The following is a 25224-nucleotide window of genomic DNA, read 5'->3' as shown; positions in this document are numbered from 1 at the left end:
TATGAGAAGTTGGTGATAGCACAGGAAACACCTTTGCAAAAAAAAAAAAAACAGCAGGTCCTATTTTAAAAAAGCGGAAGATAAGCTTTACTTTTCCATTTCATAATTGTCAGCAATATTCAAGAACATTGGACTGTAAAAATAATTCAGTGTGATGCCTCACCACATTACCATATGAATGCATTGGATTACATTAAACTAATGCGTCAAACTGTAAGTGTTGGGGCTCCAAGCTTATGTGACCTCAACGATAACCATGAGTCTGTTGCATCTTTCCAAATGTAACAAAAAGTAGATAAATAAGGAAACAGGTGGAACAGATCAATTTTTTATTATTATTATTTAAACAATCTGTATGATTCAAGGACAAAAACATACATATGTTATCACTCACACATGGGCAAATTTGCACAAATCTTCTTTGGCTGCATAAATCCCAAAGAAAACTAAACATACATCTAGTATATACATAATACCCTGTTCTATGAACATCCAACAAAATATCCTTTAAGTACTTGCCGTACACAAAAACCAAGTCTCTCATCATCGAAATAGCTCAATTTTCTCTCCGCTGTCATTCATCCACACGTAACTCAGACAGTCACTCTATGTTTGACCAATTCAATGCTCAAATTCTAACATAAAAACAGTAAAATCCACCACCAAAAACTGTACAAACACAGCAATGATTAAAAGTTATATTATTTTTAATAAAGAATCTCGGCTATTATCAAACTATACATGATTGTTCAGACTAATGTTTAAAGACTGCAATTTTCAACACATTCTGATTATATTCGTCACTGCAAATTTATAACTATTGTGAATAAAAATGATTTGTGTATTTGGAGCAGAGTTGACAGTTAAGTGACGTGGCACAGTGGAAAGAAACCAAAGTCATTGTGAAAGGATGCTGAGCTACAGGACTTGCACATCTCTTTTTCACTTTCACATAATCAGGTCAGCTCACCTGATCAAGACCAGAACAAACTAAAACTGTTTTCCGCGTGTCGAATGGCAGTTTTGTGGTATCGCTCATTAAAAACATACAGCAGATTTGAGTTGACTGAGTGTAATCCTTCAACATGAACTTCGCATAGACCCCTAAGGGAACATTATTTTCAAGTCTTTCATTTTCAAAATCACGCTAATAGAATTCTTTAATCTTGAAAAAAAAGTAGCTTGTGATGTTTGTACATTCATATTGGTGTAGCCGCAAACACAAGCCAGCATTCTGGGATCTGTCGTGGGATCAGTTTTCACCCAATGCTCCGTTTTCAATGACCATGGCCTGCAATCAACAGGGTGTAGCCCGCCTCTTTCCTGAAGTCACTGCTGGAAATGGTTCGTGTCATTGATGGGCAAAACCTTTAAAAGTGAGCCTGTCTAGCCAATGAAAACAAACTCACACAAGAAAAAGTTTGATTTACTTTGTCCTTCTGACAGAGAAACCTTGCACAAAGCAAGACCCACCGCTCAACAACAGAGTCGACCCCACCCACAGCCATAGTCAGAATTTAGATGGGGCAGATCACACGTACTCTCAACCCTGCTGCAACACAGGAGTTCAAAATCACAGCTTGCTTCTGGCCTCCAGCTTTTGCAGGTGCAGGAAGGAGTGTTTGAAATTAAAATGTGGTCAAGTCTAATACCTCCTACAGACCGAACAAGGTTGCACAGACAACATTCCCAGCAGAGGCAATTGTGAAACAGAACAAGGGAAACATTGATCCTGAGGCATAGAGGTTAAAACGAAAAAGTCGCAAAGCTGTTTCCAGGTCAGGAGTTACAGCGAGGAGGGAGTCTCATCCCTCTTTAAAGCAGAAGGATTTCTGGAGATTCGGGGATGGTGTCTGTAATAGAGCAAAAAAGCAGCTCAGTAAGAGCAGAGACATGATCGCAAGTAATCCTCACAGTCTTTCACTGCATTTGAAATCATTCGATTCAACCTCTATATTTAAGTCTGAAACAAATGACTTTGTCATAACTTTTGAAATCCAAACACAAAATACAACATAAATCTAACAACCTGGGCGATTGATCAGCTTCATCAATTATTTTGGATTTGGAGGGACAATTGGCAGCACAGTGGTGCAACTAGTTGGAGGCTTGGCCTCCCAGTTCTGAGGACCGATTGACTTTCACTTTATTTTTCACTGTTACCAACTTCAAAGGCGAATACAAAACGCATCCTGCAGGAAAATATAGCGTGCTATATTTTTGTGGTTTTATTGTCTATTTCTGAGTTAAAAGTTTGTTGATTCTACGTTGTGACATAATTCCCAACATCGCTCTGTCGCTTAATATATTTAACACTAACATCTGTAAACTAATTAGAAGCACGTTTCCTAATTAAAACTAGATGTACTAGCGAATCTTCTGTTGTCGCCGATGTTACGTGTGATTTGCGGTTCACATGAAGCCACAACCTGCAGCCCCTCAACGCGAGAAGACAATAGACGATCGCAAAAACTACAACACGGGCTGATCTGATGTGCATAAATGTTGCTTAAGCGTAAAAGTAGCAACAAAGAACGTCCGCTACAGATGTGGGTAGTGTAGCCAAACATTTTCCTCAAGTAAAAGTAAAAAGTAGTCCAGGAAGCCTTTGAAGAAGACATTGTCTGAGGTCATTTGACTTTCTTGTCGTTTGATTGGTGACTTAAATGTCACTTGCGCTTAAATTCCAACAGTGTGCAATGCGAAAGTCGCACTTGTAGTCTCATGCACAAAATAGTTGATGAATAAGTAGTGATGGTGAGATGTAGCCCCATGAAGTATAAATACTTTCAGTCAACTGTGCCAGCACATGTACTGACACTTCATTACGAATCATTTACCCAATAGCGCCATCCAGCGGTCAATAAAATATACGACAATTGAGAACCCACCTCCTAACAACACCACAGTGAAACACAGTATTGGAAATAGAAATGCAGTTTTGGTACTTGTAATCGTGCTTGAAATTGAAGAAAATTAAAACCCCAACATATTCCATTGTTTTGTTTATTCAAAAACAGTAATTTCTCAAACGGGCCAGGAATAAGGCGGTTCTGTATTTTTGTGAGGATTTCTCCGATTTGGAAAAAAATCCTCTCACAAGTAACAGATGATGGTTGAGAGGAAAGGTACGTGACAGCATGCGTGAATAAATTTGGAAAATAATATATCTGATTTCTCCACTACTGCAGTGGGTGCTATTGTCTGTCTATTTTGGTTCTGCCAGGTATTTCTGTACTTCTGTACTTCGAATGTTGCATTTACTGTCAGTGATGTAGATGTGAGAGTTTTACTTTGCCGAATGGATTTATCTAGGCGATGCCACAGTTTGCTTCCTGAGAGAGAAATCACAATGGGGAAAACTGATCCAGGTCAAAGTAATCCTAAAGTGGGGAAAACTTTTTTTTTTTGTCGTTCCTATATCTTGAGGACTTGCAAATAACTAACCAAACCAAATGTGCGAGTCGACTCCTTTGCGTTTGGCTGTGCCTTATATTTCGGATGACACGCGGTTCACCAGCAAACCACTTTCCGAATCCGTCACGTTACAGCCGTGGGGCAAGGCTTCGGACGTCATCATTTCCAAACCCTCCCCCAAATGAACCGTGCCACGGTACATGCTTTGAGGAAACGCCCACTTGTTACTTTGCAAACGCTCCGAACCCTTGGCACATTTCGTATCATCACTATAAATAAGCAGTAATTGAAAAATTAAAGTAGTGAGCGGCATTTAGATCACCGTAACTGAGTAAAAGCAGTTTCTTCTTAGCAGCATAAATGACGGAAGAACTCCAAATACACTTTAAATTTTACTTTTATCAGAGTATTTATGTGTAAAAGGATCAATGCTTTTACTCCGTTACAATGATCAACATGCCGTTTGCTACTTTTATTTATCCATTCTTGCGTATGCATGTTTATTTTTGACTCCATCTTTAACTCTGGCCCGTTACACCAATCAAGCGTGAATAGTGTCATTTGACCCAATTCACCAATCAGATGACACAAGGCAAGTCATATGACCACGCACGTTGCCTTTACGCCACAATCAAAATGACTTATTTTGGGGGCAGCCCCTCAATTGTGTTTACATACCCAAAAACAGCTTTGTCATGTATCTCTTTAAAAGGGGAAATTCAGTGGTTTGCATGAACAATGTATCCAATAGATCATGTAATATGTACTCTATTTTGACATTGTGATGTTGAATCACTCTCATTTAATAGTGTTTTGAGAAGATTTGTATCGACAATTACGAATTTTCAGGGGCGCTGCCATTTTCGCGAGTCCCATGACCTACATGGGCGTATGTGACGTGTTACGTGCCGTTCCAAACACTCGATTACATGGGACATTTCTGCCCAGCACTGATTTCTTGGATTTATCCTCATCTGATGAAGAAATAGCAGTATCGGTTGACCGGGAAGACGGAGGAATAGTTCCATACAGATTTGAACCTGTGGCTGTAAATAATGTTGAATACTCGGAGTCTTACTACTTAGAGGCATACGCGCGAGACGTAAGTGCGTAAACAAAGGCCCCTGGAGCTCCGGGCTGGCAGCCACGGATGGTTCTTCGGACAGGAACGACGAGCTTGCTCTGGGGAAGCAGGCCGCGAGCCGAGCTTCGGCGTCTGGCGAGGCCGTTAGCTGAGCTTCGGCATCGGGCGGAGGCCATTAGAAGACGGACACCGGCGTACGCCGAATGGTCAACATTATTTACAGCCCAAGGTTTAAATCTGTATGGAAGTATTCCTCCGTCTTGCCGATCAACCGATGCTGCTATTTCTTTATCAGATGAGGATAAATCCGAGAAATCAGCGCTGGGCACAATGTAATTGAGCCTTTGGTGCAACACTTTACACGTCACATTCACGCACGTAAGTCATGTGACTCGCGAAAATGGCAGCGCCCCTGAAAATTCGTAACTGTCGCTAAAAATCTTCTCAAAACACTATTAAATGAGAGAGGATTCAACATTACATTGCCAAAATAGAGTACATATTACATGACCGATTGGATACATTGTTCATGCAAACCACTGGATTTCCCCTTTAATTGTGACTGTCCAAACTTTGATGTTTCAGTCCACATCTAACTTGAGAAAACGCCTTGAATAAGTTGCAGATGTTTTTAGTGTTGTTTTGGCAGTGGATGTGGCAAAATTACACACACAATCACTAAGTCTGGTCAGGAAACAGCTTTTCATTAAGTCATTTAAGTGAATAAAGCAAATAATATTTCTGTGGACCCCAGTGTATATGTTGTTTTTTTTGGGATTAAATTGAAATGTGGCAGTTGTGTGGTGACATATATTTTTATTACTTCATTTTGCAAATGACTATTTATCTGAGTAGTTCCATTGAATACTTGCTTACTCGAGCTAATATTTAGCTCACTTTCACTTTTATGAGTCATAATTATCAAGTAATAGTCCTCTTCCCAGCATGCAACATTTGGCTACCCTACCAACTTCTGTGTATACTGTATATACATGTATAAGATACTTTAGATACTGTCCCCCCCCCCACTACCACCCATCAAATGGCATCAAAATCTCTTTTTTTTTTTTTTATTCTCAAATTTTTTTCTTTCATATTTTTGGAGCGCATGAGTGATAGTTTTAGACTTCTGATATAAATTGCTGTTCAAATTCAAGCATATTCCTAACTTGATCATGTTTATTCAAATTGTATCACAATCATTATAAATGTATCTGTCATGCCTGTGCCAATATGGAAATAATACTGTTGGTGGGATGGGGAAAAGAAAAGTTTTCGGTTTACTCTACTTACTTGATATCTTGCTCAATATATTTATCTAGAAGCCCTTTAAAACAAGCGAAAAAAGTCTTCATGTCAGAGTTGCAACATGTTCACAGTAAGAGGAACCTGCTGCTTGGTTGGTTCCACTCAGCTTAAGGGCAGCAGGCCAAAAAAAAAAAGGATGAAGAAAGCTGAAGTGCAACTTTTGTCCAGACTACACAAAACGTGTGATATGACATTGGGTTTTGAGATTTCCATCACCTGTAAATGGATGAAGGATATGTGCTCTCACTGAGAAAATCCAAATTAACAAAAGCAACAGGATTTTACTTAAAGTATGACTATTGGTGGTGTGTTTTTCATATCCTAGATCGAGTGCATCTTTACTATATTAGTCAATGACGGAAAACTTCACTCACGATAAGACTGCAAAATGGGAAAATATGCTTATAAACAGCAAAGACCGTAGTTCTTAGCTGTGTAGGGGAGAATATTTGAAGGTTTTTGTTATTAGTAACATCTGTCGCAAGCCATGTTATTTGCGTGTCAACACGCAATTTTGCACAAGCATCCACCAACACTTCCAGCAAATGAGGGAAGTTTCAACACTCTCAGACCAGGGTTACTCTTCTATTGCGTCAGAGTGTTTTATCATTACAATTTTGAAACACGTATTTCAAGTCGTTCCTTTGTACTTCTGCAATAGGAGTTACAACAAAGCAGCAAAAAACAAAAAAAAAAGTTCACGAGAAATACAATGTTTTCAATGTGTCATTGACAACAGTCACAACAGTTCCACTGTAATGATCAATCGAGTCTTCATACTGACGAGAAATGTTAGAAGGGAGTGTACTGCAGACATGTGGACTTAAATTTGTTCCTCTAGAAAGCGGTCTCTTTCTTTTTTTTTTTTTTTTTGTTCCTTGAACCTGGGACCACCGAGGTCCCCAAACCAACAGCATTGCAAACTCTGTCTTTTCTTTTGTATCCCAGCCTGAACTTCGGGCTGTATACAATCTAAATATAAATAAAAGTGTCCTACCTTCTATTGGAAAGAAAACGTCCCCATGTACCGCAGGAGACATGGGGGTTCCTGGTTCAGATAACAGATGGTGACCTGTCCCTGAGGACTGCCTTGTCATAATTTGAGCAACGGTCCGGGTCTTCACTTGTGGTGACTCCCCAAGAAAGACTGGGTTCTCATGGCCCTGAGCTTCACTGAAGACATGCAACACAAGAACGCAAGGTTCCCAGTGTGAAGGAATGTAGCTTTTTCTTTTTTTTTTTTTAATAACGATTGTTCTTTACTAAACATCAAATTACTTTTGGAAGTGTCAAAAACAGTCAGTGAGTAAATCAAACAACAATGCACATAATGTGTGTTGTGGTAAAGACATTGTTATACATTGCCATTGAAGTATTCTTGATGCTGATATCACTTTACACTTGAGATTATGTGAGTCCCAGATGTCAGATGTCCTGAAAATAATGAATCCCAATCCGGGATCAATGAGACCCTGCCGCTTATCAGAGAATACAGCTACGCTAATCCCAGTTTTGATTTATAAAAAAATAACGAATATATCTTCCAAAAAAATATTAATAAAACCAATTGAGGCTCTGTTCACCAAAATTAGACTTAAACAAATAATTAGCATTTAGTAGAGAGGTATAAACAGTCATTAATGCCTCAACAGGCAAATAATGCTAATCTAATCTCCAATTGGTTGAGAAAAAGTACAGTTGTAACAACAACAAAAGAAGGTCAAAGCAATCTGTTTTGAGTCAAGATTTGCACTACTTTTGAAAAAGTCTGCAGCCTTTCTTTAAAGGCTGCTTTGTCTGTCTACATGTTCACTGGCTACATATCTTCCAATAGCGAGTAACGCTATACTGTATATGATGTGAGCATACATGCACCATACATGCATTCACATTTGTATTTGCAGTGTTGTATAAAGGGTTCCACAAATGGGTAAACCATAGCTCTGCATCTAAGATGCAGATTATTCATACTCTATGCATCCCTGCTAATTTTTGTGCGTCTCAGACCTCCTTGAACCCTGTTCTTATCCAATCTAACTCTAATCTAAGTAAAATCTACAGACTGACTAAATCCATGTGTAAGACATTTATTTAAAAGGCCATCTGTGTCATGAAACATGTCCTGTACGAACATCTGCTGAGCAGACTGTGGGAAAACATACCTGTCCATCCTCACCAGCTCTTGTGCACCTGGAGCAGAGGAAATAGGAAATAGCTGATTGTGAATAAAGTGAAACAAAGCAAAACCACTCATATAGCGTGTGAAAAAGTTTCCCTCCGTGTACAGTTGGTTCAGTTCTAAAACAGGAAATGTGTTTTCAGACAAAGCACAGTGAGGAAAATATTGAGGCCGATTGACGTTTGATGGGGAATCGTTTGTACGCCACTAAGCCTTATTTGGGCTGGAGTTGGAACTGGTTTCCTATTCTACTAATTGATAAACGTTACTTGCATGTACTGCAATGCGGTTGTACTCCACTTCAAAACCCTGACCACAATAACAAACCATGCAAATTTAACACACACTTTCAATAATAGCCAACCATTACATTTCTAAAGAAAGCATTTGGATACAGCTCTTAGATTGCACATTTGTATCTCGCGAAATGACCCGTTAGTATAGCATATCTAAAATACATACGTCTGTTGGAATGGCTGTTCTGCCTCTGTCTGTAAACAAGCAGCAGAATAATGGGCAGCGAAAGTAGAGCCAAGATGCAGGCTGCTATGGCCACGGCCACTGGCATAGCCCCTGAAGACGGAGCAGAGACTATGTGAGTGGCAGTAAGTACCAGATGAACAAAATAATTCACAAGCTAAATGTGATGACTAACCTCCAGGTAGTTTAAGATCGAGGACTGTACATTCTTGAGATCCATTTCTTCCTATAAAAGCATTTCTGATAAGTTAGGCTACAGAATCAGTTGATCATAAAAATAAGCATCCAAAGTCCAAGTGATTGCATTCTCACAACAACTCTCCATTACTACTGAAAACTTTGACAGATTCACATAATGTTCGCTGTAATATGATATCCTTGCCATACGTACGTGGTGTCACATGGAGTATAACGTGACTGTGGGAACTCTGCACAAGACCATTGTGCTTATGGTCTTGCTGAAAGTCCAGGACCATACAGCAGTATCGCCCCTGGTCAGCAATGGTCACATTCTGTAGAACCATCCAGAGGTTGTTATTTGAATATCCAAATTTCAACCCCGGTGGCAAGCTGTGGTTTCCATGTGAATGGCCATACGTCATGTGGCGCGGGCCCAACGGTCCCATGCAATGTTGGTCACTATGTGGCGTGAAAAGCCAGACGTGTTTTACGACATCAGAGCGGGCCAAGGGGACCCCGGTCTGGGCACAGTCAGGGTTGAAGGTTGCCCCTTCTGGACAGGTCCAGTAAAGGTGAGGGGTGAAAATGTTCAGTGAAGAGGGAGAATGGGATGTTTTACCGGTAGCTGCAAAGAAGAAAAACATGAAATATATTATGAACAAGAGTTAGCCCTTTCAACTGCTCCTGCTTCTGCGTACAGATGGGCTCAATTAAGTTCCCTTTATGGTTCCTGTTAGAATTAAATGATTGACATTAAAGAAGGTGGCATTTGTCTATTATGGACATTTCCACGTCACATCACAACCACAATCCGACACCATTGACAAGATATGAGAGACATGAGAATAGCTTTTTATGCCAGCAGAATTCACTTTTCATGTGTTTATGCAACAAACACGGCAAACATTTTACGTTGAAGAAAGCAGCTCAGTTGCGCCGGTCAAAACACAAATAGCTTTCATGCAAGCACAATACCAACTAGCAATCCCATAGGATTTACAGTACTTACAAAGTACAACAACATCCCATGCCCTATTTCGGTGTATTACAAACTTCCTGGTTTTTGTGACTATTTCATATGTGCAGCATGCTTCCTCTTCTGTGTATTTGTGTTTGGAGCACTTGCTAAAATGAATACATAAAACATCTGGGGGATTCTTGCTCCCAGGTACTCAAACTGGTAATTTGATTCTCAAACGTGATATGTTCAAAGTATTATTTTTCATCCAATAAAAATTAAATAGTGTAAGGTTAGTAATAAGAATGGGACCTGAGAATTGTTTGGAACCAGAATCTGGACAGGAATTGCTCAAATTTTAACAATCCCGAACCCTGGGCTCAAAGGAGTACTGTATGTTGAAGTTATTAGAGAAGTTTACTTTGTTGCAGCCATAAAATTTTAAGTAAATGGTTATTTGCTAAAAATAGTATCAGTTGAACATTAGTTATCTTGTTTTTGTAGTATACCAGGTGCTGTAAGCTTCTCTCCCCGGCTAAATTCAGAAGGGTTGCGTCAGGAAGGGCATCCGGCGTAAAAACTGTGCCAAACAAATGTGCGTTCATATAAACTGACACGCTGTGGCGACCCCTAAAGGACCCGTCACACCATGACGTTCTGGTCAGCGTTCTATAGCATTTAAAATTAAACGTTGATGAACGCTGGTCTCGGTGAGAACTTTTGTGCATGTTCCAAACTTTTTTTCCGGACCGGCGTTCTCCGCCAATTCCCAGCGATCATTGACGTTCACTAGCGTTCAAACAACGCTCTCCTGGCGCTATCCAGGCGACCATGGGCGACTACCAACATTTCCTCAAACGCTATAGAATGCTGACCAGAAAGTCATGGTGTGACGGGGCCTTAACGGGACAAGCCGAAAAGAAAAGAAAAGAAGAAGTAGTAGTAGTGCTTTTTGGTGATGTTGGGGTATTTATCTGCAATTACAAATCTTTTTGCTTTTTTTAAGGCGAAGTCAATGTATTGTATAGTGCATTTCATACACGCTTGGGGTTGACATCACTTCTGTTTGCAACTTGTTCTATTTGCATGCTGCGTAATAGCTAATTCCTGCTTTACCATGTTTTCTTTGGACTGTGCGCTCCACTATTTCACCTGAGTAGGTCATTCTCAGAGCCCAACAGGGTTTATATTCCATTAGCATTTCTTTCATGTATTCTGGACCTAAACCATTTAATAATTTATAGACCAGCAGCAGAATTTTAAAATCTATTCTAAAGATAACTGGAAGCCACTGTAAGGACTTTAGAATTGGAGTTAAATGCTCTGACCTCTTTGTTCTGGTCATAACCAGAACTGCAGCATTCCGAATAAGATGCAGCTGTTTAATGCTTTTTTTTTTTTTTTTTTTTTTTTCCCCCCCCCCCCGGAGTCCAGTCAGAAGACCATTACAATAATCAAGTCTACTTAACATAAAAGCATGGATGAGCTTCTCCTGGTCAGTTTGACACATGCAAGCCTTCACTCTGGATATGTTCTTAAGATGGTAAAAAGCAGTTTAATAATCAATTTGAAATTAAACTTCCTATCCTTACCCAGCGATGAGGCACAAGGTTAGTGTGTCTCATACTATAAGACAACATTTATATGGAATATTTCCCAATTCATTGTGATGTACAGTTGCTACTGTCGACTTTTAGGTCAGTGTTAAGCTATTTTTTTCTTGATCATCAAATCTTGGTTGGTTTGAAGACTAAAATAAACACTAAAGCCCATCAGTGCAGAAGTGCAACCAACTGTTTAAAAATAATAGTAAAATGATTCAATTATTATTCAATCAGTTCACCATTCTTGATGCCTTTCCCGAGATTTATATGCTTGAGTCCAAAAATTAAAGTCAATTAATAAAAACAGGAACACTTTTAAGGGCAACTTAGGTTTAGAAACAGCCGAGTAACTATAAATAAAATAAGAATGGAACTACTAATCCTCCACTTACTTTTCTGAGCAGCCTCTTTGGTATTTTTATTTCAATTGTAGACATTACATTTGGACACAGTGGGCCGACTGGTTGACACATGTGCCTCGCAGATCTGAGGACCCGGGTTAAAATCTGACCCCGCCTGTGTAGAGTTTCCATGTTCTCCATGTGCTTGCGAGTATTTTCTCTGGGTACTCCAGTTTCCTCCCTCATCCCAAAAACATGCATGGTAGGTTGAATGAAGACTCCAAATTGTGAGTAGGTGTGAATGTGTGCAAATGGTTGTTTATATGTCTTGACTGGCTGGCAGCCAGTTCAAGCTGTACCCCGCTTCCCGCCCAAAGATAGTCGGGATAGGCTTCAAAATGCCCACAACCCTCCTGAGGACTAGTGGTACAGAAGATGGATGGATGGATGATGGATGGATGGATGGATGGATGGATGGATGGATGGATGGATGGATGGATTGACACTACAGGACATTGGAAGAGAGGGAAGTATGTAAGATTTACTTTTGCAGTCATATAGAGTGGATTTTTTTTTCATTATTTCATTTGTGGGACTGGTGGTATATTATTGTGGAGATACAGTACAAGTTTTAGGAGGAATTAGAATCATTATTCCGTCTGTGTGCTGTTCATTCACCCATGACTTTCTATTCACTAGTACACCACTAAAGAGTGATACTGTTACAACATGCTTAAAAAAAAAAATCAGCAAAGGAGAGTGGGTGGAGACGGCGGCGACATGCGGCAAACTGACTCACGGGGCTTCTTGGTGGTGGCAGTTGCAATCCAGTACACTGGCTTCACGAAGCGAGGGCCCATGGCAAACGATCTCAACCTGTTTTTCTCCGTGTATTAGCGCAGAGGCCAGGGTGAATAACCCGGAGCCTCTATCTTGCTCAATATATTGGGAATCGACGTAGTATGCCGTAGAAGTTGAAACACTGACACACTCACTTCATCGTTGCGGGCACGCAGGCGCGTGAAAATCAGTAATTTTTTTAGATGTGCACAAAGAGTCATTGGTGACATGTCCAATCAGGTGTGTTTATTTTATGTGTTTAATTTAGCAGCTAGGCTAAGCAGTTTGGCTTTGTATAGAAGGCACAAAACTACGTTAAGCACAAGGGCTCATTATATGATACTATTGAGGCACTTTTAATTTCGCGATAAATATTGAATATCGTGACAACCCCATATACGACCACATTTTTTCAAGAATATTGTATCTATTGCTAGTTTGCCAGTGAATAGTTTTGACTTACCACAGCCAACCCAGAAGCGGTAAACTTCAAGCCCTGGCATAGCAAGAAAAAAGGAAGTAAGTATGTGCCCCCAGGATTTGACTTTGAAATGTAAAGTGATCACATTTTCAATAGTTGCATTTCAGTGTAACTTTTCAATGTTCACAATTCAACTGGCTACAATTCGCTGTCTAAAATTCACCCAGCCAATCCCAGTTACACTTTCTTAGTCACGTGACGTCACATACTAAGAAAGCGTAACTGGATTGGCTGGCTGTTTGGTTCTGACCTGAGGTAACCCTACCTGGTGGCACAGACGGTGAATTTTAGATAGCGAAATGTAGCCAGTTGAATTTCAGACAGCGAATTGTAGCCAGTTGATTTGTTAACATGGAAAAGTTACACTGAAATACAACTTTTGAAAATGTGATCACTTTACATTTCAAATTCAAATCCTGGTGGCAGATATTTAGTTCCATAAAGAAAACATAATGTGGCAGAACTTCAAAGAGTGACCGTAGCAACCAACCCCACTCCCAACTGAAAGCTGAGATATTCCCATTAAATGTTGCAGCTATCAATGTAGTATGCCCAAAAATATAATTCCATGGTTGTAAACTGATAAAAATATTTTTAATTAGACTAAAGTATGTGTGTGTAACAACTGAGTGATACACATGACTTGAAAACTCATAGAGCCTTTTCTTTTCATATTTTTTTCCTCCCTCGAGTTTGGCCTAAACGTACGAGTCATCTATACACGGGCTGTGGCTTAAGTGCATAGCTACAGCAGACGCTGACTGCTATCATTTAGTTTGTCCTCACACCCAAGGCATGAGTTGTAAGGCTCATTTTGGTATTGGGGGTATACACGAGAATGAGTTGCTCTTTGCCTTGTGGCATGTGAGGTTCTTACAAAACTTGTGTTTTACATCTGGCAGCGCTAGTGGTTGGCCTCTGGCAGTGTTGACGAGACAAAAACTGAGTTCCATTATCCAAAGCAGGCATTTCTTTACTTGCCAGTTGTGTTCAGTGTGGAATGTGAGTGTTTCATATGTGGTTATAGTAAGGGTAAATCTCAACAAAAGTAGTTTTACAACTGTATTTCATCTCCCCTTAAGTCTTCAAAACAGTGTTGTGTGTGGCTTATGCGCATTTTCATTTTCTAAGCACAGAGCTATTTTTGACTAAAATAAAGCTAGGGCGGGATTGCATTCTGCTCTCCCCTACAACCACCGCCGACGACGACGGCAGTGTGGTAAACATTCACTGTAGTGAAAAAGCAGACCGAGATTGTTGCTCTTCTATAAGTTATGTAGATTGTGGAAACCAAAAACACATGAGATTCGTCTTCATACTGTATCATGCAACAGTTTTCACCACATCCTGTTCTTCACTGCAGCATAGGAGCATACACATAGATTAACGTCACGCTTAATGTGTACTATATCACCATCATTTACATTGCAGGGTCATGGCAAACACATCTGAAAGGAGACATCCATCCATTTTCTTTCCTGCTTGTCCTCCAGTCATTAGAGTGAGGTGGAGCCTATCCCAGCTGACTTTAGGGGAAGAGGCAGCGTAAACTCTGGGGACTGGTCCCCATGCTCTCAGGGAGCACACTACTACAAATAACTGTTCACACACACACATCCATATCTGTGGACAGTTTTCTTAAAATAATCCAACACACACATTTCTGGAAAATGGGAGGAAGCAGGAGTACCTCAGCTGAGGTTCAAACCCAGAATCTCACAATTGCAAGTCTATTATGGGTTTTTTTAGGGTCGCTCCAAACCATTCTTTCCTATTTCATAGCGATTTCAGTCCAAGTACTCATCTATACGACTGGTATTATTTTACATAAAATTTCAAATGATACCTCCATCCATCAATCTATTTTATCACAAGGATTGCAGGTTTGCCAAAGCCTATCCCAGTTATCTGCGACCAGGAGGCAGGGTACGACATGAAATGGTTGCCAGCCAATCGCAGGGCAAATCGGACAAACAAGCAAATGTTCGTAGTGATAATCACAACTTAGGGGAAATTTAGTCTCCCATTAATGCATGTTTTGGGGATGTGGGAGGAAACCAAAGTGCCCAGAGAAACCCCACGCAGGCACGGGGAGAACATGCAAACTCCACACAGGTGGGGCCGGGATTTGAATCGCAGTCCTCAGAACTGCGAGGCAGAGACTCTAACCAGTTGTCCACCGTACCGCTGTGGATGGTTACATTTCATGCAAAGGATTCGCTGCTCACCCCATCATACACTCTCACTTAATTGGAAAGTGTGCCTTTGCAATAATGGTTTTCATTACATTAACGAGCAGGGGTGCAGCTGGGGGGAAAGGGTATGGGGGGGGGCGACATGTTGAATCACAAGTTTCAAAAAGCAAGCACCTTCTGCGAAACACACACAAATCCGCATTCACAGTTTTGGACAACACATGGATTGGTAGTTTCACAGCTGTGTAGGCTTAATTTCATCAACAAGACATCAAAGTCAATTTGTCTATTGCAACACAACACACTCCCAAGCGCAAACCATTTCGCCAGCATGTCGACACACTAAAAAGGTACGTGCCACTTCAGAATCCAAAAGCTAAACTATCCTTATAACATTGCAGCTCTGCTTAGCTTTTGGCTTCAACGTGATTAGTGTTAACCTACCCCACCCTAACTCCTTTCACTTTAAAAAAGGTGGCTCTTCCCCCAGCCTGGCTGCCAAATCGTAAGCAGAGAAAATCTGTGTGGGGGACGTATTATATAAAATAGCGAAATTGTAGGGTCCCAATTTTGCTAAATTTAGAACAGCTCGCTCAGACACATTTTGCGGGATACAGTTGGGTGAATCTGGTCCCTCGACATCTTTCAAAAATCAACAAACTTTTTTTCTGGAGGTGAGGTTCATCATGTAACAGCTGCGTTTCAAATTTTAACGAAATCGAATTGTGTTTAGAGGTTCCTCATGGAGATCGAATTTTTCGAAATTAGTTGGATTTTGGTAAAGAATAGTCGATCAGCAAAGCGGCCATTTTCCGGAAAAACTTTTCTAAGCTATCGTCGAGTGGCGTCGAGAACGTCAGGGCATTCCCCGGAACGGTCAGAAGCCCTCTTGAGCAGGTTGACCTCTCAGCCCCAGTTGGTGTTTACCTCTCATTTAACGCGAAGTCATTGAACTGTCAACACGGCTGCTGCGAAACAGAAAGACCCGGGGTATTTTTTGCTTGGGACCGTCCCAACCGCGGATGATAAAGCCATGAAAGGAGCCAAACTTCCTTCCAGAAAACAGATTCTTCTGTCATTCATTGCTTCAAAAGAGGAATTCCAAAGACAAGACGTCGCCAAGCCTATCATGGAAGCCGCAAAATCTGTCATTCAGGAAGTCGTGATTTTTTTACCAGAAAGCGAGGATACTAACAGTTGCGGAAAACAAGATGTCGGAGAAGGTTGAATCGTTATACGCTGATATGCAAGAGCTGATGAAAATTCCGCTTAAACGCATCGAAGATTTCAAATCCGGGTTGGAGGAGATCTTTCCATTCTGGCCACGTGATGTCTTCGATCGTATTTCGAATGAAGAACACCGCCTGTTCCTGAAAAATATGATGGAGACCAGGACGAACATGATGGGAGGCATTGATTCAAACTTAGCCAGAACCGATAAGAAAGTCGCGGAGCGTATCAAACAAAACACCATGTGCATTGAGAGAGAACGGCAACGACAGCTTGAGACAGAAGTGAATAAGGAACTGGTCGAAGACCCGAACGAGTCATCCGAAACAGATGATTCAGACGAATTCGCTCCATCAACATCAACTAGACTTCCCCATAGAAGACTGAAGAAGACTGGTTCAGATATACATGTCCCATTTGATGTACTGAAATCACCGAAATTAGTTTCAACGGCAATGAGGAACAATATTTCTCCTACTGCGCTAGCGGCAACCGTAGAATCTCTCATCAGCTCATATGATGGCACTACATCTGCAGTAAACTTGAACCCGGTGCAGTCCTGCCGGTACCGGAAGGACGCGGCCGCCAACATTGCTGAGAGAATCCAGATGGACTGGGTACCTCCCCGACCAGCAGTTATTCACTGGGATGGCAAACTAACGGAGACGTTACCTGATAAATACACAAAGGATGATCGTTTTCCCGTGTTGATTTCGGGCGTCTGTGGGATCAAATTGCTCAGTGTTCCTGCCCTTCCTGTAAAGTCTTCGGAAAGACCTGGAGATCTTCTTTCTAAAGCTACGCTCGATCTAGCGGAGACATGGAACTGTAGTGGCAATATTTCAGCTATGGTATTTGATACCACCAGTGCTAATAAGGGACATCTCACAGCTGGCTGCATTTGCATCCAGGAAAACCTCGGGAAAGCTCTGTTGTGGTGCACCTGTCGAAGACATGTGAGTGAAATCTTACTCACAAAGGCTTGGGATACTCTAGGTGTGGAAGTATCGAAAAGCAAAGACGTGTCAGTGTTTACGAAATTCAGGGACAGGTACTCTGAACTGGATTTGACTGCTGAGCTGACGAGAGACAGCAGTTAGGATCATTTCATGCTGGAGCAGCGACATCATGTAATTGAACTTCTGACAACCATCAAGACAGGCACTGGTGACCCCAACTCGGCTGCTGTGAACTTGTTACCGCGAGGCGACTACCGAGAACTGCTTCGACTTGGTTTTAGTTTACCTAGGAGAGGACAATACATCCAACTTTCAGAAACCCGGTGCAACACACAAAGCTCGCTGGATGGCGAAACTTTTGTATGCGATCAAAATTCTTCTTTTAAGAAATTCTGTCGCCAATTTGAAGGATAGACTCTTATCAAAGTCTGTCATGGATAAAGTAGCAAGATTTGTGACTTATGTGACGCACATTTATCATGTGTCCAATTAGCTCGGAAGCGCCGATCAATGATTTACAACTGGCTAAAAAATTGACAAAATTTGTGAATATTGATCCAGTGATAGCTAAAGCCGTTTTGAAGGGGTTCATGAATCACTACTGGTACATTGTGCCAGAAATTATTCCGCTCAGTCTCTTCAGTGACAGTCTCGACAAGACAGAGAAACGTGAAATACCGGAAACAATTATCTCATTACCAAAGAAACCATATAACGAGAGTTGGCACGGGACTGGTTACGGGAAACCAATTTCCCCCCATTTTGACCCTGAACATACAAAGTTGAAAGATTCGTGTTCATGCGATTTGTGGAAATTCTTTGAATTACTTGATATAGACACTTATTTTCTTCATGAAGATCCTGAACAATGGCAGTCAATGGAAAACTACCGAAAACATCAATCTGTCGTCCGAAACCTGAGGGTGACTAACGACAGTGCCGAGAAAGGTGTAAAACTTGCTGCCGAATTTCTAAAATCCGCTAAAATAGAAAAAAACTACCAAAATATTTTACAAGTTGTGGAAAATGACAGGAAAGCTGTACCAAACCAACGGAAGAAAGTGAAAACCAAAATTGAAAATTGGTATTTGCATTTGCAGACTGTAGACAAACTGAGAAAAATGTAACATTTTACTATTGCAGCGTTCTGTCGGTACTTTCAGGATGTATGTTTTGAATGATGGATGTTCATTTGAATGACTATTTTCCGAATACATTTTAATCTTTCCTTTTGGCTATTTTTTTTATGAAATCACGGATATTTTATTGCTTGCAGTCCACTGATGCGAGTAGAAATGTAGGCTTTAATGTGTCACTTTGATTGATGCAATGTTTCCATCGCGATGAGGAACCCCAAAACATTGAAACATTTCATCCGAATTTCACCATTTTACTTTTAATATCAAGCCTCACGCTAGAAAAAAAGTTCAGTTCAAAAGACTCCATTTTTAAAAAATCAAGGGGGACCAGATTCACCCTAGGATACAGTACGCAGTACTAAAGATTTGTTTATGTAATTTCACACTTGATGCATGGGCAAGCACTCTAGAGACCCAACGATTCCTGTACAATTAAAAAGTCCATTTAAAATCCTATTACATTTTCTGTTTTACCATTACGAGTTTGGGAGTGGCTGGTTCCATCCCATTGCCATAGTGACTGAACTACTGAAAGCAAGTTCCTCCACACCGCCCCAACATTTATCCATCCATCAATTTTCGTCACTTGTGCTGGAGCCTACCCCAGCTGACTCTGGGCAAAGGTCAGGGAACACCCTGAAATAGTTGCCAGGTAATTGCAGGGCATATTGAGAGAAAAAAAAAAAACATTCATAGGCACATTTGGACAATTTAGACTCTTAATTATTGCATGTATGAAAATGAACTTTGGTTGTCTCTGATTGGAAAAATGTTCATTATGTACTTTTGTGTTCAAAGTAAAACTTTGCATTTTCACTGTATGTCTAGGAATAAAAATAGTTAAGCAATATCATGAAAATATTGATAACTGTGATAATCTGGGCAATAATTTTGCCTACTACGATGTGAAATGTAATTTGATTCTTTCTTCCGCTCTACATATCAACATTCAACTTCCATTTTCTCAAAACTGTCTTAAGCCCTGCATACCTCTCCAATTATAGAGGCGGTCAGTGAATTGATCGGCTTAAGACACATGTATCAAACTCAAGGCCCGGGGGCCAGTTCCGGCCCACCAAATGATTTTATGTGGTCCGCCAAGGCAAATTATGTGTGTCAACTTCCATGATTCTTGTTAAAGACTACCAAAATTTCAAAGTGTTATATCATAGAAGACAACATTTAGATATTGCAAGCATTTTGTGTGACTAAATATGAACAACAGTTGAAAAAAAACACTCTTCCGTTGATTTCTGAGTTCGAAACTAGTTCATAAAATTTGTGTAAATATAATGAAGTGATTAAAGATTTCTATTATTTCATTACATTATAACGGCCCTCTGAGGAAAACTGAAACCACAATGTGGCCGCGACACCCTTGATTTAAGGCTACTTTATACTCCCGCTTGCGGCGACTGGGATGACTTCACTGCACATCTCCCACACATAGTTTCCCTTTATACTCTGCACGCACTTTTAAAAATGTGCTGCAGTTCTTCTCCAAGTCAGAGGTGTCGCTAGAGCTGGTTCTGGCTAGGATGACAGAACACAGAGCACGGCACATTTTGGTCATTTTTACTTTCCTTTCCGTAACAAGGAATAACGCAATAACAATGGTGACCATGTCACAGTGTCCCCTTGAACAAATGGACCAAAATTACCAGAAGACACGTTTAATTATGCTGCAAAATCGATCGGGAATTCAGCAGCGTAGGTGGTATGTGGGGCACGACATGTGACTAAAACGAGACAATCAGGAGGCATGAACTCCACGGTTTTTGCCGTGCAGCAGTTTTTTTTTTAGAAATTCCATCACGTAGGTCACGTGATGCAATGCAGGCTTTGTCGATCGCAATATTATAAAGTGGCCTTTAAACACAGCAAAATAGTGTATGAGTGTATGCTATTAGAATCATGCGCAAGGACAGCACTAAATATGCCTACTTAGTGTGCATTTTTGCAGGGGTAATATGGTCATTTTGGATTTGGGTGTGTCAGGATTTGAGGAGTGGACATCCTTCCTCAATTGTCCTGTCACCCAAACAAACCGCTGTTCTCCTCCTCCCGACTGGTTCCTTGCTACTAACACAAATATTATAGTGTATGTTTTATGTTAATATTTTGCTTTTGGGGTTTCATTCATTGGCTTCAACTTTGCAGGACTTCATCATTGATATATGTGTTTTGATAAGCGGTCCATGTGTGAATTTGGGCTTTTTAAAAGTGCATGTGTTGTGTAACGAGGTCCACTGTGGTCTGCAGGCAATCGGGAGATCGTGGAGGTTGATTAAATTGAATCTTGCCCCCATAGCTGTTCCTGCCAATGTGGAGGGACAATAGGAGGGGAAGCCCTTGTCCGCCCTTGTCCACCCTTGTTACACACCCATACTGCCTTCCTCTTTGGGTTCTTTTGATAAGTTGTCCATGCTATCTTTAGTAGATCGTGAAAAGAATTATAAATATAAATGTATATAATTGGGTTAGGGTTCCAAACTTTGGGATGATCAGAAGGCAAACGTTTGGAATCATCATATGTTCAAATGAATGTTACCGCAACAAATTGTAGTATTAAAGTACTGTGGGTGTGGTGGGTGGTGTTTTCCGCAGTATCAATCAAACTGGGGTTAGGTGTAGGTTACGTCTTTTTTTACACTGAAAGTTTGTTAACTGCCATAGACTAGACGTGTGTTTGGGCTCTGTTATAATTTTGATTTCCCGTGGTCACTAGCTACTGACAGTCCCTCAGGGTGCAGAAAGAGTCCTCCTTTTGTTATATGCCTGAATGACACTTGTTTAGAACATCGCTTTGAACAGGTTTCTTTTTGACAACAAAGCCTTTGTATATGCACGTATTTATTTCTACGAAACCCTCTAAGTTTTCTTTAGACACCTGTGTCCCTATTCTATCTTCCACAAAAGACGCCCGGCAACAACACAAGTGATCGACCAACTGGTTGATCCGCTTTCATTTCACTCATAAGAATTCACTACCTGTGTTTGCTCAAGTGCCTCCCTAGGCACGTAGATCTTTTAACACCTCCTACAAATGCAAATGCATTAGAGACTATTAAGAGTTAATGAAACCAGCAGGAGGAACCCAGAATATCCCCTCAAAACACCAGTTTAGCTGAAGCCTCTGGTAGAAACAAAAACAAAGGTAAAGCAATGAAAGTCTTTTTATAGCTCATAATGTTGGTGGGATGTCACGATATAGCCTCTGATATTCAAGGTCCCATTAATGTGCTTTGCATAATTTGTTACGATACAAAACTCCAACTTGTATAGTCATACAGCTACACTCTTTGCATATTTGCCACTTTGGATGCATTTTACAACTTTTTTAATTTTATCTATGTGCCCTGAAACTGGCTCGCAGCCAGGTCATGGTATTCTTGTGCCTGAGGATAGCTGGGATGGGCTCCAGCACTTCTGCGACCCTTGTGAGGATAGGCGGTTCAGAAAATGAATGGATGGATAGAGCAACCATTTTAAAACATGAGGAGGCTATATTCTACACAAGCAGTTAGAGTTTAAACACAAGTCATGAGAGTTGTGTGGTGTCCAGGTTGTACATTACATTGTTATTGTTGTTACTGAAGCAGTCAAGGTTCTACCTTGGCGGTCAATGTTGTATCCTTGATGCTAAGAAAAATAACCAGTGATAGACTTGGCCTAACCCTAACTTGTTGTATGATATTCACTCCAGGACCTTTAACAAATATGATACCCTAAAAGGACAACCAAGGGCGTCTTCACACTACTCACATCCTGTCTTACATGGGACAGAAACTCCCTGAGGCCACATCCTGTTGATGAGACTGACCCAGGAAACCATTTTCAATCACCACTCCCTAATATTGACTTATTTAGTACAGAGGATCAATGCATTACGTACGCCTTGCTCAACAGGAGGGAGGGGGGAGTAGACAAGGTTAAGGTTGCATGGTTGCATCCTGTGTGGCGATCATTTGCCACTTTGACACTCACTACACTGCATGAGGAGTAAAATGTTTGTCTCAACTTGCCGACTGTTGCTGATTGTTGTTTGTCCCGGGTCATGATTTGATGAGGAAAGGGCCAGCCATTACTGACACTGGTACAAGCAGCTGTTTGGGCTTGAAGGAAGGAAAACCATCTTACAAATCAGACATAACAGGGCTGTGAGGAGCAGGTGGAGGAGGGGATTATGTAAACTCTTACGAAATCCGCCTAAACAGTTTCAAGAGGATGCACACATAATTACCATCTTCTCATATCTCAATCATTGCATTTAAAATAATATGCAAGGGTTTATGTTAATACCCTGATGCTTAAGGCGCAAAGTGCTCAGTGTGGTGTCAGCACCCTGCGCCTGAAGGCAACAGCTGTTCCCTCTTTCTACAGAACACTGTCATCTGCTTAAATTTGGAATGACAAAGTCCTTGACCAAGACAAACATTTCATTCCAGGATTCAGCCAGCACAATGACAAGGCATTTCAGTCATATTTGTATTCATTTTAGCATGTTTGTGACAAAAGTGTCGTCTTCATGATGCCGTACTTAATTCACATTCTTCAACAAAGATAAAAACAAGATGTTCTCAACGCTACATCTTATGCATACAGAAAGAGCAACACTCCATGTGTTATACGTATATACTGTATATATAAACCACATGGACTGTTGCTATATATTGATATATACCAGTCACTATACTATATACCAGCCTGCGCGCCATCGCACTCGCAAATTTCCACAGTCGAGCAAGAAAAATCACACATGTAAAATTTGTTACGAGTAGAAATCCTTAGATATTGAAAGACGTCGCTTATTTTCTGTAGTCTTGACCAATGTTTCCTCTAAGCTGCGCCACTGTGCAATTGCGTACTTGTCGCACAGCTTCAGCGCAAATGAAAACTGATCCAGCGTAGTGAACCAAAGCCTGACGTCTTTTTTTTTTTTTTTTATTTTAAACAGTGGAAGCACACAGTTTCTAACAACAAGCTGCTGCTCAGCCTACTTCTACTTCCTAGTTTCCCTGACATCACCCCCCTCCACTTATAATTACAAAGAGAACAACTTTATATCTGCGGGCATGACTGACCACACCCGTACATTTTTCAAATGTGAGTGACTGATATACAGTGGAACCTCAGAGTTTAAATGAATCGGGGGTTGTACAAATTGGACTTTGACCCAAAAAAAATAAAATCTGTGTAAAAATTGCCCCGGTGTTGGAGCCAATTCTCAGAGTCTGAACCCACGAGCAAAACTGAACCCATGTTGATCGCGTCGCTGAGTCGAGCCGAGCCGAGCGATGCTGAACACACACGGGACAGTGCCGAGACAAACCAATGCCCACTGCAAGTCTAGCAGGCAGTCAGTTTGCCGCACACATTTGCGAGTGCTTCTTGAGATTTTTTTTTCTCCAGTATCTTCTTAGTCATGGGCCCAACGCGCTGCTACCAGCAACAAAGGAAAAAGGAAAGTTGTGCAAACCACAGTGGATTTAAGGAAGGAGATAATCGCTAAGTACTAAAATGGAGTGCTTGTTTATTACGGCTCTTGCTAACAAGTATTGTATGGCTAAATCGAGTATCCTAAAGAATAAACATGTTATAAAAGGCAGCTTGTGTTGCCAAAGGAGTGACTAGCATTACAAAGCAAAGGCTACAGATAATGGAAGAAATGGTGAAGCTACTGGAGAATTACCCAGACAAATCATGCCGTGACTTCGGCGTAACACTTCCTCCTTCCCTCTCGCCTCCCTCCGATGCCATCGCACCGTGACCAAAAAGGTAAATAATACACATTTAAGTTGCGATAAATCTATGGAGTTTTTATTGTTTAAATACAGGGTGTACATGTTTTTACACAAGTAGGAATTAAAATGGGAATTTACTATTTGGAGGTTGGGAAGAGATTAAACTCATTTACATTAATTTTTTTATGGAAAAAAATGTTTGGGAGGGTGAACAAATCTGACTTTGAACACGTCACAAGAATACATTATGTTCGAACTTTGAGGTTTCACTGTACGTCTATCCATTTTCTATTGCTAGTCCTCACTATCTGACTTTGGGTAAAAGGAGGAGAACACCCAGGCCTGGTCAAGAGCCAATCAAAGGGCACATATAGTCACATATAGTCAAACAACCATATTCACACTCACAATCACGCCTATGGACAATTGTAGAGTCTTCAATTTACCTGAGCGGATTACATGAAAAACAATGCAAGGAGAGGAAGAACATGCAAACGCTACACAGGACGGCCAGACCTGAGATTTTTGTACATATTTAAGTAATAATAATAATATTTGTGGAACAATTGAGAGTATTTTTCTTTACTGTTATATACCATTATCTTAATTGTCATCGTAAGGACAGAAATGCTCTATCTAAGGGTAAGTCATTTTAAAATTCAAAGTTCAACAAAGTAAAGCGAACTTGAAACAAAACAATTGTAGCAAACTTGATTGCATGGTAAACACACGGTTTACAGTGGAGCGTGACATCCCACGGTTCTACATGCCTTCCGCTTATTTAAAAGAAGCACAAGTGTCCATTTGGTTCAATGCATCGTCAAAGTGTCAATATTTATGGTAGAAGTCTGTGACAAAGGGCAAGTGTCAACAAGTCAGTCACACATCATCAACTCACCTCCGCTTGAGGACAGCACAAGCCAACAGCACCAAAACAACATCGTTTTACTCCCAAGTAATCCGGACTCCATGTTTGTGTAAAAAAATATATATATATATTTTTTTTTTTTTTTTATGTTAGTCTACTTCGAGTACAAACTGAGTTTCACTCTAATTAGGGGGGGGTGATTGTTGTCGCTCCGACT

General features: G+C 40.7%; 2 protein-coding genes across 2 annotated transcripts in view; one reads left to right on the top strand and one right to left on the bottom strand.

Annotated features, from left to right (window-relative positions):
• The window catches only part of cdh23 (cadherin-related 23), a 215694-nt gene that overhangs the window by 164984 nt on the left and 25486 nt on the right, over nucleotides 1-25224 (top strand). The gene's annotated exons all lie outside the window — the stretch shown is intronic.
• On the bottom strand, nucleotides 37-25224 carry vsir (V-set immunoregulatory receptor). Its single transcript, XM_061836940.1, has 7 exons — nucleotides 25038-25224; nucleotides 8860-9273; nucleotides 8644-8694; nucleotides 8451-8561; nucleotides 7972-7999; nucleotides 6807-6982; nucleotides 37-1853 (listed from the first exon to the last, which is right to left on the bottom strand). Exons 1-7 carry the CDS (start codon nucleotides 25108-25110, stop codon nucleotides 1816-1818), a joined length of 891 nt encoding a protein of 296 aa, XP_061692924.1. The 5' UTR covers nucleotides 25111-25224; the 3' UTR covers nucleotides 37-1815.

This window comes from Syngnathoides biaculeatus, chromosome 12, assembly GCF_019802595.1.
Source record: "Syngnathoides biaculeatus isolate LvHL_M chromosome 12, ASM1980259v1, whole genome shotgun sequence".
Lineage (NCBI taxonomy): Eukaryota > Metazoa > Chordata > Actinopteri > Syngnathiformes > Syngnathidae > Syngnathoides > Syngnathoides biaculeatus.
Note: the sequence above shows the minus strand (reverse complement) of the source record. Positions and strands in the feature narration are given on the sequence as shown.